The 17,257-nt window shown below is 35.6% G+C and overlaps 1 protein-coding gene across 1 annotated transcript in view; it reads left to right on the forward strand.

The window, feature by feature from the left end:
• LOC150092815 (protein-lysine N-methyltransferase SMYD4-like) overlaps positions 1-17,257 on the forward strand; it is a 365,428-nt gene that overhangs the window by 106,306 nt on the left and 241,865 nt on the right. Inside the window, exons 7-8 of the mRNA XM_090414288.1 lie at positions 10,810-10,942; positions 16,332-16,456. Coding sequence (XP_090270414.1) covers positions 10,810-10,942; positions 16,332-16,456 — 258 coding nt within the window. The remainder of the gene's footprint in view (positions 1-10,809; positions 10,943-16,331; positions 16,457-17,257) is intronic.

Here is a 17,257-nt window from a genome sequence, read left to right on the forward strand (position 1 = left end):
AGCTCTGCTCCAATCATCTGGAATTCATCCCTCTGAACTATGCAGTGCAGCCACTGTAAGACTTTTATACATCCATACTTGAGCATTTCTGGTCGAATATCATCTACTCCAGCTGCCTTTCCACATTTCAGGACTTTGATGTTTTTTTCTACTTCAAGTTTAGATATGCATTCTTGATTGCATGCGTGGTCAGTGTTTTTTTTTTTTATCACTGTGGTATTATCACTGCTAGTTTCATTTAGCAATTTTTCAAAGTAATTACTCCATACTCCAAGGATATCTTTTTCTCCAGTTTTCATATCACCTTTATATCTCTAATTCTTTTTACAGCACTCTTTCCTCCATTTCTGAGCTTCTTCAACAACCTACAGAATATTTTGCCACCTTCTTGATATTTATTTTCTATGTTCTTCCCATCACTTTTGTTTAGCTAGTTTTACACGTTGTTTAAGCTTTCTTACATATGTTTCTATTCTCTAAGAGCACAAGCTGATTTATTTGCCAGGAACTTTTGATAAGCCTAAGTAATTACTCCATACATCAAGGATATCTTTTTTTCCAGTTTTCATGTCACCTTTATGATCTCTAATTTCTTTTACAGCATTTCTGAGCTTTTTTTAACAACCTCCAGAATATCTTGCCACGTTCTTGATATAATTGGATGTGATCACTTCCAATTTCAAATCCTCTGTATAGTCTAGTGTCCTGTACCGGAAAGAAAGCATCACTATCAACAATAACATAGTCAATGATACTTTCTTCTTATTGTTATTATTATTACCCCAAGACCTCCTGGAGTCAAAGACTCATCTGAGAGGTCCTTTTATCACACACACAGCTCATCATATCGTGCCTTGAACACATTCAAACTCCTTGCAGACACCTCACTCTCAGGCAAGGCATTCCAATCATTTACAACTCTGCACAAAAAAAAACTGCCTCTGGTTCTCCCCCTGATATCCCACTATTTTCTGTAGAACCTCTCCAGCATTGATCCTATAATAACTCCTCAATAATTTGTAGGTCTCTATCATATCTCCCCTCCTTCTTCTGTCCACCAGAATCTGTGAGTTGCATCTTCTCAATCTTTCCTCATACTCGATATTCCAGAGGTCAGAAACTACCTTAGTCAATCGCCTTTGGACCCTTTCCAACATCTCTTCATCCTTCTGAAAACCCGGTGACCAAATCTGGGCACAATAGTCCGTGTGTGGCCTAATCAAAGCCTTATACAATGGAACAAGAATCTCCCTACTTCTACATGTCAGTGTCCTCCGCATCATTCCCAGAAGTCTTTGTGTTGTCTTCACAATTTTGGCGATGTGTCCCCTAGATTTTAGATCCTTATCCACTATCACCCCCAGATCTCTTATTTCCTCTACCTCCAACGATATATTCTCACCAAGCATAAATTCTGCATCCCATCTTTGTTTTCCAAATTTTAAAACCTTACATTTTCCAACATTGAACTCGCATCCCCATTTGCTTGCCTAATCACTCAATTTATTCAAGTCTTCTTGCAAGGCCACAACATCTTCACTACTCTTCATGGTTCGTCCCAACTTTGCATCATCTGCAAACAACTGAATGTCTCCATCCAAATCGTCACCTATATCATTAATATACAAGTTAAACAGTAATGGCCCCAAAACAGACCCCTGAGGCACTCCACTAGTGACTTTCCTTTTCCTGGATATCGCTCCCCCATACACAACTTGTTGATACCTATCAGATAGCCAGTCTCCAATGCAATGCACTAATCTAATATCCAGTCCCATCTGCTCTAGTTTGACTATCAATTTATCATGAGGTACTCTATCAAAAGCCTTTGCGAAATCCAAGTATATTACTGTGTATCCTTTTCTTCTGTCCAAGGAAGCAGTCACTTTATTGTAATAAATAAGTAGATTACTAAAACATGACTTCCCTTTAGCAAATCCATGCCATCCATCAAAGATAATGCCATTGTTGTCAACCCAACTGTGGATCCTAATTCTCACAAGCTTCTCCAACAACTTAACCACAACACCTGACACACAGATAGGCCTATAGTTTGATGCTTGAGTTCGATCACCTCCTTCATGAAGTGGCACAATCTTGCCCTCCTTCCACTCCTTAGGGACTTGGCTGAGTGCAAGACCTGTATTAAAAAATATGTCAAGACAGTTATTCCTTGCCTCCTCTCTCCATGATAATTTGTGCACATTTTTATGTTGGAACATTGTGTTAGTAATAACCAGTCCATGTCCTGAGCAGAAATCCAACAGGTATTTGTCATTATTATTAGCTTTGCTCTTTTTTTGCCATTATTATTAGGTTTGCTCTTTTCTCCAAATTTTCCCAAAATATTTTTATATGTCTGACAATCATTTCCTACTCTGTTATTTAGATCCCCAACAAGGACCAACTTTTTGTTTCTGATTTTGTTAGCTGCTTTCTCTAAAGCCTCAAAAAATTCCTCCACTTCTACCTTAGTAGAACCTTCTGTGGGACCATAGGCACAATTAAGTCTCATTGTCCAGTTTTCCATTCTGATATTTGCCCATATCACTGTACTTGATATTGCCTGACATTCAAGAAGATTAGCCTCGTATTTAGTGTTGAATACTATAGCACTACTTCTTTTCCTTGATTGTCATTGCCTGAATGTAACATTTTGTATTTATTGCTCAAAAAGATCTCATCAGTTTTTGTCTTTTTTGTTTCTGTCACCCCTATTATGTCATTCTGGTACTTATCCAATTCCTCAGCTGGCTCCATTTCTTTGCCATTCTGGCTTCTTATGTTGATAGTACCAATCTTGAACTCTGGTAATGTTGAGTTAGGATGTGTTCTAGGATGTGTTCAGTAGCTGACTTTTCGCTGTTCGCCCTGGTTTCCTGGCAAAAATAAAGGGGGCCTTATTTAACCGGGCGACACTGCTGGCATGAAATTCTGTCATGTTGTACCATCATTTTATAATGTGGTTTAAGCCAGTAAGAATACAATTTGGTCAGCTAAATCCCAAATTGCCAGCCCATCCTTGTTCATTCTGTATCCAGGTAGATACCTAACAGGGTGCACCACGAGAAGGTGAGGATTGGATGTTAGGTCAGAAACCATAGTCGTTTCCCCACATTTCTTTTAAAGGCTGTGTGGAAGGCTCCTCTCAGTTTTGCAGCTTTGACCCTTAAGCACCCATACTTTTTAATAGCATTCTTGTTATTTTCTCGAAGGAAAACAGTGCAGAACAAGGAAAGAAATAAATTTTTATAATGATAATTATTATTATTATTGTTGTTTCCAGTTGTACCTACCAATGAGAATAGGTGGACAGGGTCTGCTGGAAGTGAGACAGACTGTAGAAGAAGAAGAAATTAGTTTAAGAAGTTACATCAACATAGCTCTGAGCCAATGCTTCAAGCAATTACACAAGAGGGCATTCTAAAAGCAACAGGAAACAAATCCAATTACAAAAAGGAACAATAGAATAACCAATATGTGCACTGGAAAAATAAACCCTTGCTTGGCCAATTTTTTCAAGATATTGAGGACAAAATTGAAGTGGACAAGACGTGGAACAATGGCAACAATATGGATATATTAAAAAAGAAACAGAAGGATATATTCTAGCAGCTCAAGAACAGGCATTAGAAAAAACTAATGCAATGAAAGCAAAAATTTTGAACTTCAATTATAATAGCAAATGCAGACTATGCGATCAGAAAGATGAGACTGTAGAACATCTAATCAGTGCCTGCAGCAAGATAGCTCAAACTGACTATAAATACTACCATGATCGTGGCCAAAATAATTCTTTGGCATGTATGCAAAAAAGTATAACTTTCACATGCCAGATATGAAAGTTGCGCTCCTCGTGGTGATAGTGACCTTTTGTAATTATTGCTTTTTTTTCAATGAGAGCTGATGGCAAGATAAGCAACATGACAGTATTTTTTTCCTAAACTAACCTATCAATTATCTTGTGTTTTACAGAGTTTTATGGAATTTCAACTGAACAGTTTCTGTGATTTGAAATATAATTTATATAATAACTTAGCATTGTTCCATCTGATGACGTGATCTTTTTCCATAGCATATTATATTAATCCTTTTCAGCTGTCCATGTTGCATATATATTTTTACACTCTTCTTTTTGGACTTTGGTAATTCATCATATCAGTCTAAAATATGGGGAGCTGTATTGATGGGGAATACTGTTATTTATTTTGTTTATAGCATATGATGATATAACGGCAGCGAGGCCCTTTTACAGGGAAATACAGCGCTATCTAATACCCTGGGCTCAGGCCCGGCATAGCTGATGAATCAGACCTATGGCTGGGTCTTAAGTATTCCTGACTGTAATCTGTGTGTGTTCACAGGGCCGGTTTGCCTGCTCGCAGGAGGAAAAACCCCAGATAAACTGGGGAGAAAAACCCTGCTGTTCACGCCCAAGACTGGCTAATTTGACTATGTCTGAGAAAGATCCTTAAGCTCCTCACGACGGCGACGAGAAGAGAAAAGAGAGAGGGTTCTTCTAGCAATTCTGTGCCTTTGATATAAGGTAGGGGGTATGTAATTTATATATAATCTGGTTTGGGGAATTAACATTACAGTGTTAATTCCATCCATCTTCAAAGCCCACCTTTCCTAATTGGGCAGCAGCTGCAAGAGAGACTTCCAATGATCATGATCCTCCTCCACCAAAGTTCAGGTATTCTGGTGGGACTCCCAGACATGTCCACGCAAGGTTTTGGTTATAATCTATCCAGCGAGTCCTTGGCCTTTCACATGGCCTCCCACTCTCTGGCTTGGCAAAGAGGGCCTGCTGGGGGAGCCTCTCTTGTGCCATTCTGACCTGGTGCCTGTACCATTGTAACTGTGATCTCTCGACACGGGAGCTTCTGTTGAGTCTTGTCAGCCCCGCAACCCCTTCGAAGGAACCTCATTTTGCAGAAATGATTCTGCAAAAGGACGGAAATGGCAATGACAACAGTGTTAGTTTTCCTTTAATTTCTGGTATTGAGGCAATGTTTCAATATTTGTTAAAATAAACATTATAACCTGGCAAGTTTTGTCAGTTTATATCTAAAAAATAGGAGAATCTGCATTGGCTGATTAGAAAGCTGTTGCATTGTTCCCAGCAGAATTTTAAAAAAATTATTGCAGAGACAGGTTATCATCCTAAGCAAGTTTTTAATTGTGATGAAACCGGCCTCATTTGAAAGAAAATGCCCCAACAGACCTACATCCATAAAACTGTGAAGCAAGCACTAGGCTTTAAAGCATTTAAGGACAGATTGACGCCGGAACTTTGTGGCAACTCAGCTGGTCACATAATTAAACCCGGCCATGTTTACCAAGCACAGAATCCACGTTCCCTTAAAAACAAAAATAAAAGTTGTTTGCCTGTTTTTTGGCAATCAAATCCGAAAGCGTGGGTCACGGCCGTGTTATTTACAGAATGGCTCCATCGATGTTTTATTCCAGAGGTGAAAAAATACTTGGAGAGGGAAGGATTACCATTTAAAGTTTTATTGATAATAAACAATGCTCCAGGGCACCCTGAGTCACTAGTCACTGAAGATGAAAATGTTCAGGTGGTTTTCTTCCCATCTAATACAACCTCATTGCTTCAGCCACTCGATCAAGGTGTCATTAGATGCTTCAAAGCCTCATATGCTCGGCAGGTTTTCGATATGATTCGTGCAATGGTTGAGGATTCTGCTGATGTTGGAGTCATGGAATGCTGGAAATCATTAACAATTGCAGATGCAATTGCATTCATGAAGGGAGCAATGGACGAATTGAAACCAGAAACGGTAACTGCATGCTGGAAGAATTTGTTGAGTGATGCCGTTCATAATTCCCAAGACGCCCCTGATATTAACTCACTGATAACACTGATAATTAACACAGCATGGAAAATAGGTGGAGAGGGATTTGACGATATGACAGAAGAAGAATTGAACGATTACATAGATAGACATCATCAGGTGCTCACTAACGAGGAGTTGAAAGATCTTGCCAAATCTTCTACAGAAGAAAATGACGATGAGGATGAAAGTGAACAAGAACCACCAGCGTGAACACTCAAAAAATTTGCCACGATATTTCGAATGGCTGAAATATTAAAGGAACAGATAATGGATTATGATTCAATGATGGAGTGCAGCATAAAAATTACTCACACAATAACAAAAGCTTTGGAACCTTTGCAAAACCTATTTACTGAATTGAAGAGACAAAAACGGCAGCTTCCAATAACAATGTTTTTTTAAAAAAAGTCGACAAAACTTCTACTATCGATGATCCTCAGCCGTCCACATCATTTGCTCAGTAGACAAGCAAGCAGCTGTCTGCCAAAGATTCGGAAGATGAAAAAATATGTAGCTGAACATAATGAGGTGTTCTGATCTCAGTTGATTCCTCCTAATACGAATAAAAATGTTAAGATTTTATTAACAATTACATTTTCATTAGCATATTTTCTCATTTTGTTCTACATAATTATTATGTGGGTTAAATTTTATTTGTCTAATGATGAAGTTTTATTGAATGAATCAATTTTTTTGGTTTGCTACTTAACCCGTACTACTCGGGGTGCTTTCTACTGCATTTGGGCACACATTCCATTGCTCCTTGTAGATTCTAAAGACATAAAAATTGTTTCATGATAATTTTAAATAAATATGTAATATTATTATTGAGGAGCAATGGAATGTGTGCCCAGATGTGGTAGATGGCATCCCTGGATAGTACAGGTGAAGTGGTAGTCTAGAAATCACCTCATTTAATAAAAAAAAAACTCTTTTTATTATTGTTTATGTAGTCATACAATTTAGTGTATATACATTATATATTAACTACATAACATATTCACTAAAGAACCCTACAGTCCTAGTATGTGAGACTAAGTCATTTTACTAATAATTTCCTACTTCAATTTTGCTATATATGTGCAAAAATCTCAGTCTCACTAGTGGTTTGCTACTATCCTCAGTTTCAGGTATCCACAGAAGATGATGGAACCAAATCTGTGGATACAGGGGGGGGCTACTGTATTTGTATATATGTAAATAAATTATAAAACCTAGACAAACCTTACATGCAGTATTGAGAAATTGGATAGTATTAATTATACTCCTGTTAAAGATTACCTTTCCTGAAACTACCTCATATACACTAACATCATTAGTCAGAATATTAAAGGAGTAACCTCCATTCTTCCCCCTTATTACAATCAAAATGTGAAGCCTGTGTTCCTTACAACTTCGTGCACAACTCTGAACAGTGCAGCCCTATTTACAAGTTGTAGGTGGTAACATTCCATCCCATTGTAATGGGCTGCATAGAGGACACAGGACATAAGCAAAGGCTCATTGACTATGTTATTGTTGATAGCAATATTTTCACATTGGTTCAGGACACAGAGAATACAGGGGTCTTGAAACAGGAAGTGATCATTTAATTTTAGATAGGATAAAATTGAATATCTTATTGAAAAAAGTGTATAAGGAAGTTTTAAAAAATATAAATGTTGAGCAGCTTTCAGAGGTGAACTGTAAACTCAAATATATAAATATTATCAAAGAAGAAAATGAGAGTTTGAAGATGAGAAGAATTCACTCCTTAGAGATTCATTGGTTAACTGAAGAAAACTTCAGTCAATTCAGGGAAGAATGTAATGAGTTTTACATGCAATGGCAGAAAAATCAGAATTCCCCAGTGCACTTTGGAAGTTATAGAGGTACTCATGGAAAAGAAGAAAGCATAGTGAAAGTTCTTAGCAAGTAAATCAGCATGTGCTGTGAGAGAATAGAGAGAAAAATGTAATACAGTGAAGAAATGTGTGAAAGCAGCTAAACAAAAGTCATAGAAAGATAGCTATCAAGAAGGTAGCAAAATGTTCTGTAGGCTTTTTTAAAACAAAGCTTAGAAAGAAATGAAAGATACTGTAAAAAGGAATCAGAGATGATAAAGGCGTAATGAAAACTAGAATATCTTGATCTTGATCACTCAAGATCAAGATATTCTAGATGTCTGCAGTAATTATTTGTTTGCAAAATTTTGTTTCCCTTGTGCTAAAATGAATAATAATAATAATGCTGTTAGAATGCAGAAAGGGAAGATGAAAGAATTGCTGTTAATCGTTAAATAACAATACTTCTCACAGTGTGAGAAGTATTATTATTCTCAGTGAAGCCTTTTGAAATAAATACTTTTCACAGTGTGAAAAAGTATTTATTTCATTAATACTTCTCACCTCTCAGGAACAAGTTGCCTGAGAGGTGAGAAGTATTGTATGAGGGAGGATATGAAAGAGTTATTGTAAGAAGCAAAAATGAAGAGTGAAAAGGTGAATAATCAATATGTAGGTTGTACAGAAAGAATGATGTAGAGTTTAAGGACCTATGGCCTGAGTTTGATAGAAGGATTTGTACAATGCTGATGGTCTGCACTTAAGAGAGAGCTTGATTCACTGAGGGTGTGGAGCTAAGCACAGAGTCAGGAAAACTAAAGAAATTTGGGAAGATGCAGATGAGTGTGTGAATGAACAAAAAAATGCGGAATCCAGTCTCTCAGGCAGCACTATTGAATCGATTCATGATGTAAAATAAGGTGTGACACCTTTTGGCAACTGGTATATGGAAATATGACTTCTCCATTACTTCCACCTTTGTATCACCACCTCTGGGTCTGGCTTCCACTGATGAGACCTCAATAAAGGTCGAAACCAGTCTGGGTAGTGACCCTTCCCTTAATGCATAGCATTATACATGTCTGCAAGGAGATGTGCTTTGCATTATGGGATACTAAGGCAAGTGATGAGACGTTATACCACCTTTGCCACGAGTTGCCCCAGTCCTGAAAACACTTTAGGTGCAAACTTTGTTTGCTTACACTTGGATAAAGGATTAAACCAAATATATAATTGGTAAAATTATCCAGTTTGGGCAGACTTTCAAAAAGGTGTACCACATTGGCCCTATATTTTTATCAAATGCTTTGTAATGTACCACAAAGTATAAAAAGGTGTAGCACGAACATTAGAGCCTTCTCTAACTATAGCAGATAGCCCTTTGTAAGAGATTGGAACAAATTTTCTGTGGTCCCTATGAGTTCTTTGTAGTGAGTGTAAGATGTAATTTGCTGAATTAAAATGACAGATGAGTAAAAACAGTGGTTAGAATTTTGAACATAGTATGATTTTGGATGAAAGAAGAGCAAATGCCACTGTTACACATAAATGAACAATGATTGGAGGCTCATAACAGTGGTGTCACTGGTTGCAATGAATAGTTCATGTTATTGCAAAACAACCTTCCAGCCAAATGCATTTAGCTGGAAAACATTAAGTGATGATTAGGATTAGAAACACGAAGAGTGTTGAACAGACATTACATAGTTGAATAGACATGTCATAGTGACATTAAATAATGTTTAGCACAGTTTTATCTAGTTATACAAGATATCAGTTAGCAGTCTTGCATGTTCATGTGGATGCTAGTAGCACTAAAACTGCTTTTCACCATTTTTGCACAAAACAGAAAACTACAGAAAGTAAAGGAAGAAGTTGTCTGTTCTTTGAAAATTGTAAAAAAGGTCAGAAATGGTATGATTCTATGTTCTGTCACTATGTGACAATAGAACTGGAATGTGAAATGAGTAGAAGGATTCTGTGGACACTAAAAGTAGAAATATTGCAGGCTGTTTGGAGCAACTTAATGGGCTAGTTATGCTTTTCTGAAATAACCAATTGCGAACAGATTGGGTTTTTTCAAATAAAAATAGTTGACAGTGGAATCAATCAGCTCTAAGGAAAATCTCTCCAAGATTATTTGACATGTAGTCTCATAAGACTACTAACTAGTAACTACTACTTTGGCAAAATTTTCAATATTATAAAGTTTTTTATGCATTTTTCTCTGCATATGTTATTTTCATTTGAATGGACAAATTGCCACTGGTCTAAAACAGCTGTATATTGTTTAAAAGCTGTACGTTAACACTAAAATAATTATATATAATAGAAAAGACATTTAGAGGTAAAAATATTTTTCTTGTTAATTATTTTTGTTTTCGATTAATTAAGAAAATAACACTTCTAGTGTGAACACTATTATTGGCAAGAAATAAATCTCTGTGAAGAGAAATTAAATGTGACTTCATTTTTTGATATTAAGCATTTGTAATTTGAAAGCATCCATCCATCCAGCAGATTATCAATATTTTATATCGTTAGTCAGCCCTCATAAATCATCATTTTCAATATTTTAAACTTTTGATATTTCTTTAAGAGTGGGTTGATGTTTCTTTCTTTATAGTCACGTAAAATAATATTTACAGAATGTAAATATTATTTTACGTGAACTTGTTCTGTATTTCCAAGAACAAAACTTCTTGGAAATACAGAAGATAGACAGATTTCTATTCTCAGATCTTAAAGATAAAATATAGATGGAGGTGCACAAAGAGGGCAAAATCAAACAGTAATTAGTAATCCTAGTTGCCAAAATAGGGTGATCTCTAAATTAACCTAACTCTCAAATATCCAAAACCATAGCTGACTACTTTTTATGAATTGGTAAGTATATCACTAACTCCTGGAATAGCACTATTTCACCACAAATTCAGTTGACTGTGCTGTTAGTTAATTGACAAGGAAATCAATTTTACAACACTACCAGATCATTGAATTTAAAAAAAAAAAAAATAAATAAAATTCTGTTTATGTAACTTTAAAATTACATGAACAGCATTTTTCATATATAAATATTGTACTTTGCTAATAACATAGTCATGTTATTAATATGTTTTTATTAGTGTTGAAGATGACAAAGAACCAACAAATGAAAATAGCTTATTGCAACTTTCCCATGGGTCCCATCCCACAGTTGCATATGCTTCGGCTGCTGTAGATATGAAGTACAGTAAAGAGAAGGGAAGATATGTTGTGGTATGTGTTATGTGGATGTGTCTAATTTTAAAAGAAATGGTTTTAATTTTATTTAAAAGGTTTCAAAAATATAAACATTTTTAAACAAAGCCTGCCAATGAGGGCCTAATATAGCCTTAGTAATAATGAGCTATAGTTTGCCACTGCTCTCATCAGTGGAATTGTCAGGTATTACATTTTGGTCTTCTAAAGCATTTTTATTGTGTCAATCCACCTAGATCTTAGTCTTCCTCTAGACCTTTTTCTTGTGATCCTCAAAAAAAAAAAATTATTTTGCAAACCTTTCCTCTCATATGCTGTTTAAGTGACAACACCTTAGATTAGTACTGCTCACATGTTCATTCCTAATATTCTCGTTTTTAATATGGTTCTGCCGTTGATGCCATATATTTCCCATATCATAATTTTTCTCAAACTGTTATGACAGTGTTGTCATTCTTAGATCAATTGTTTTATTTCGAACCTAGCTCATTGTTCCTTAAGTTAGAATAGGTTTTATACAGATTGTGTTTTGATTAATTTTTCTAATTCCACATAAATTCAGTCATTTAGGTACAATTTTTAGAAGGCAAATTATATATGGAAATAGACAATGCAATAAGCAAAAACCAGCTGTGCTTATTTGGTTTATTTCTATATTTAATTTACCATCTTCTAAAAATTGTACCTAAATGATTGAAATGAACATGTTCAAGAAGTTCTCTATTTGGAATGCAGTATGTTTCCAGTGTGTTCCTGCCTATTTTCATAATATTTTTCTTTTTATTGCATATATTACTCCAATTACACCAATTATTCAATTTAGTTAAGGAGTCCCATAGACTTGTACTGGATTTTTTTAGGAGTATAACATCATCTGCATAAAGTAAAGAACTGATTCCAGTTTTATCAGGCCTAATGTCACTTTCCTTCATAATATAATCCATATAAATGATGACCAGCTTTTCTTTTGGTATGTGCCTTTTCCAGATTTACAAAACTCAAATATAGATCCATGTTATATGCCCGTGATTTCTCAACTGTTTGTCTTATACTGAAAATCTGATCCAACAACCTTTTGTGTGGCCTGAAGCCAACTTATTCTTCTGCCAGTTTTCCTTCTGCAATTTTTCTTAGCCTCTTCTCAAGCATACTTGCTAAATCTTACCTGGAACATTCAGCATTACTTCTTTAAAATTTTATAGATGGGTATCCTGAGAGCTCTACTTCAATCACCTGGTATTCAATATTCTCACAACAACTTCTAGATTACCAGTTTCAGCATTTCTGACCAAATATTGTGTACTCCAGCTGTCTTTAAACATTTAAGGTTTGATCATTTTTTTTGTACATCTAGTATTGAGGTCTTCCTGATTGTGTTCCTCTTGAATGTTTTCTGTCACTATCACTTCTTGTTTCATTTACAGTCTTTCAAAGTAATTACTCTAGACACAGACAGGCCTCCTTACATATGGTCCACATTATTATATGGAGTAGAGATATGGATACTCTCGAATATGAGTGTGAAAAAACTGGAGGCCTTTGAAATATGGATGCTGCAAAGAACATAATTCTTCGCAGCATCCATATCGTGGAAAGACAGCTATTGAAATACAGCTGATGCTCACTATGCCATACATGACTATAGTGAATTCACTCAGTATAACAAAGTGAATCCACCTAATTACATTCTTCTTGGATGTTTTTTTATCCCCGTGTTAGGTACTTGTTACCTGATTTAATAATTTTTCAAAGTAATTCCTTTACCTGGAAGTCTTTACAACTGTGTTATAAATAACTATTTTAATTTCCCGATGTTTCGACCTTCATATTAAGGTCATCATCTGGAGTATATACAAATATACAAGGACAAGCTGAGTTACATTTCACACAATAAGCTAAAGAAACAATGATTTGATCACTGGTTATTCTACTGGCATGACCTCTAGTGAAAAAAAAAAATACAGATAAAATTACAAATGAATTAATTATTTAGAAACTATCAAAGCTAAACTCTATTTAAGATAACATGAGAGAAACATTCTTTCTTACAGTAACAATGATGTTATATTAGATTTAGGATTCTGGATTATCTACTGTCCTAGGGAGAAAGGTTCTGTGGGTAGAATATGTGCCTTCCATATGCTTGGGATTTTTAGACCATCATTATTGTTCAGATTGGGGTGGTTGATAAGAATCTCACAGGCTTCCTTAAATTTGTGTTAATGCCATGTTTTGGTATGATGTAAACAACTAGTGCTTTTCCAGTCAATTCTATGTAAAGTGTTCAGGGCATGATCAGAAAGGCCGACTTCACCATAGTTGTTATATTTAATGTGTCGTTTATGTTCCTTTTGTCTGATAGAAATTGTGCATCCTGTTTTCCCCTATATATGGTAGATTATAGGTGCAATAAATACGGTATACTCCAGGGGGGGGGCAGCAGAGGGAGTGGATCTTTGGATGAGTTGAGTAAGCTTTTTAATTTTGCAGGAGGTTTAAAGGTGGCTTTGAGGTTGTATTTCTGTAGTATTCTGTTTATTTTATCTGATGTCCTTTTAATGTAAGGAATGGTTATACTTTTATTGTAGTCTGGTCTATGGTCTGCTTCAGTTCTGAGTGACCACCACCAACTTCCTCACTGGTCACTCACTATGTGTCATGGTGGATGGTTTCCTCACATTTCCCCACCATTGCAGGAGTACTCCCAGGGTTCTGCTCTTTCACCTGCTGTTTTCCTCTTGTATATGAATGACCTGAATGATATAATCACGTAATCACAAGAAAGATAGTTGTTTAACCAAATATTTCGGTCTGGAAATAGCAGACCATCGTCAGTGGTATTACAAGAACAGTTTAAAAAATACAAGCTAGAATACTAACAATAGATCATTATAAGTGATTATATCATTCATCAGAAGAGCCAAAACTAATTGTTCTACTTTTGATTATCTATAGAAAGAACTTTCTACTATCCAACAACACATGAAACTCAATGGCTTTTCTGAAAAAAGTACTCAACGTCTTCTCAATTCTTATAATCCTCCACAAAACAAAGTTTCAATACGTCGAGTGCCTATTCCTTATATCTCCGTTATTTCAGAACCTATCGCAAGAATTTTAAAGAAATATGATTTAACAACTACATATTCACCTATTAACAAATTGTCTTCTCATTTTCCTTCTCCTAAAGACAAACGCTCAACTTTATCTCTTCCTGGAGTTTATCAAATTCCGTGCAACTGTGATCTCTCTTATTTTGGACAAACTGGACATTCTCATGAAAAAAGAATCCAAGAACATCAATCATCCATTCTTCACAACAAACCTGAAAAGTCTGGATTGGCTCAACACGGGATTGAAACTGACCACAGCATCCTTTGGTCCAGGATGCGCCTCTTACATAGATCCCATTATAGGTTCGAACATTTGTTCAAGGAAAGCGTGGAGGCCTTGCTCCATCGCCCCAACCTGAATCGTAATGACTGTATATCTATATCAAAAATCTGGGAAAGTCTAATCAAGATTACTCATTAATTTTTTTTTTTTTTTTTTTAATAGCAAATTCAATCATGTTTCTACTTCAAAATATTCCATTTCATACTTAGTGATATATAACATCATGCGGCGTGTTCTAATTTTAACGATCTATTGTTAGTATTCTAGCTTGTATTTTTTAAACTGTTCTTGTAATACCACTGACGATGGTCTGCTATTTCCAGACCGAATGTTTGGTTAAATAAATATCTTTCTTGTGATTATGTGATTATATCATTCAGTCTTATGTCGCAAGTATTCTTGAAACAACAAATATAAATATGACCTGCTGTCACAGACTTCCAATCCTATCAATAGCTTTGTCAATGACAGTACACTCCATTTCTCCTTTTCATTTGACAAACCTTGTAGTGCTCAAGTATTAGAATCCCCAAGATCTGCCACGACCAGTGACCTGAACTGAGATCACCTAGCTATAACTCAGTGGGGCAAGCACCACCTTATAAATTTCAATGCCACCAAAACTCAGTTCTGTTTGATCTCTCACAAGAAATAGCTCACATCCCTTACCTTCAGTAATACTGAGATATCCACCTTGATCAGATTTCTCTTCTTGGACTGACCTGCATCTCTGATCTTTCCTGGCACAGCTGCATTTCAACTATAGCTTCTGTATCAGTCAAAAAACTTGGTGTACTTTTTCGCTCAAGACACTACTTCACATCTTCACAACTGCTAACTCTATACAAAATGCAAACCTGCCCAGCCATGGAATATTGCTCCCATATTTGGGGTGGTGCATCCTCTCTATACGATTGCTCAGTTCTATCTAGAAGAGGGCATTCCAGCTAATTAATGAAACCTCTCTCACAGACGTTCAGTTTCTGCCTTGTGTCTCTTCTACAGGTACTTTCATGAACAGTACTCTGCAGAATTGGCCACTATTATTCTTTGCCTCTCCTCCAAAATCATTAAAACAAGAACCACTGCTAACAAACACCCTTTTTACAGTCCATCTTGAAACTCACCACACCAACTTCATTTGCCTCCTCTTTCATTCCATCTACTTCTGTCCTTTGGAACAGTCTACCCTATTCTGCCCTCCCCAAAGATTACACTTCTCAGCTGTTCAAGCAAAATGTAAACAGATTCCTCCTTTTTTCTATTTCTCTTGCTCACATGTGTCACAAATGTGCTATAGGTCTCATGGCCTTTTATGTGTGGATCAGATATATAAAAAAAAAAAAAAAATTAGCAGCAATAAGAAGAATCAACAAGGTATATGCATGTTCTTACATCATTGGAATTAAAATACCTGTAGATGTTTATTTTTTATGCTGTCATGTGAAATAGACATCATGTGGAAAAGAAACCTCAACTTCATTGTATCATTGATAACCTATCTGGTCTGCCATTACTGAATTGCCATTAGTATAGAAAGACTTTAGTATAGAATGTTTGGGCAAGTGCTTTAATTATACGTATCATTACAAAAACAATATTGCTTCTGAATGCCAAAAATGTTAACGAAATGATAAGTGTAATAAATATTTTTCATTTATCTTTTGATCTTCTCTCTCAACACCTGAAACAGAAGTGATGGAGTAAGTTTAAAAAAAAAAGGCAGTGTTTTTAAAGTTTGCAGCTGATACTGAATTTAGATCTCTGCTGATTTAGATATTCTTTCCTTTATTTATCTAATTTGACAATAGTTGTATGTGTTCCATAAGCTCACATAATGCTATGTTTTTAAAACTTTTTTATTTAGCACAGATACTAGAAATGTTATTTGGTATATATTGTATGTGTGTTTGTAGGTATGTATATATATTTGATTATTCTTTTATATATGCATTAAGTTTAAATGTGTCAGCTTATAAGTACTGCACATATTTATTTTCTTCTGTTCTAGGCAAATAAACCACTAACAGCAGGCAGTACATTATATGTAGAGAAACCATATGCTTCTGTTCTTCTACCTGGTCATTATCCTAGCCATTGTCATAACTGTTATAGTAAACCTCAAGCAGCTCTTCCGTAAGTCATATTTAATTCAAGTAAGCATTGATAGAAAAAATGATAGCAAAAGATATGATGAAAACATGCAGAGATTTATGCTAGATCAAGTAGGAATGAAATTAAAAAGTGTTATACTGCGATTGTCCTTTATTATGCTTCACACCTTAATCATTCTTAATTAACCACCAGACATTTTAAATGTTTGCAAATTTTTTAAATGTTCTTATGAATTGCAGATTTCTTCCTGAGAGAATTTCCCCTACTTTCTCATGAGCCAAAATGATTGGCTCATGAGAAAACTGGCTGAGGAGGAGAGAAAAAAGTCTAAAGAAATTTCATTCAGTATAACATCTAGAAGTAAACTTATAATGGTCTTTCTTCTAGCATTGTATGCACTAATATTACCAAGTCTGCACAAGCATCACAGGGTTGTACTGGAAAGACATCTCTCAGCAACAGTTAAAAATGTAAGAATGTTATGTCAGCTAAAAAATTGCATCCCCTACCCAAACCCAAAGATCTGCACCTTATGCCATAATGAATATCTGAGGAATGAGACAAATTGTTGAAAAAGTACAACATAAAAACAACCTGCAGATTGCTTCCAGATATGGCCAACTGCTCAGGAGCTCAAAGATCCTATCCAAACTTTAGAGCACCCAGGTATATACAGCTTCTGTTGTACTTACAACACCTTGTCCATGGGCAGAATATTTTAAAATAAAACTTAGCAAACTCAAATCATGTGAGATATGCTTATTATAATAAGTGAGGCATTTCATCTCGCAATGTGAATACTTTTTCAAAAATACATCATAA

Source organism: Typopeltis vanoorti, chromosome 25, assembly GCF_054136105.1.
Source record: "Typopeltis vanoorti isolate ZY-2024b chromosome 25, IOZ_Tvanoo_1.0, whole genome shotgun sequence".
In the NCBI taxonomy this organism is placed as follows: Eukaryota; Metazoa; Arthropoda; class Arachnida; order Uropygi; family Thelyphonidae; genus Typopeltis; species Typopeltis vanoorti.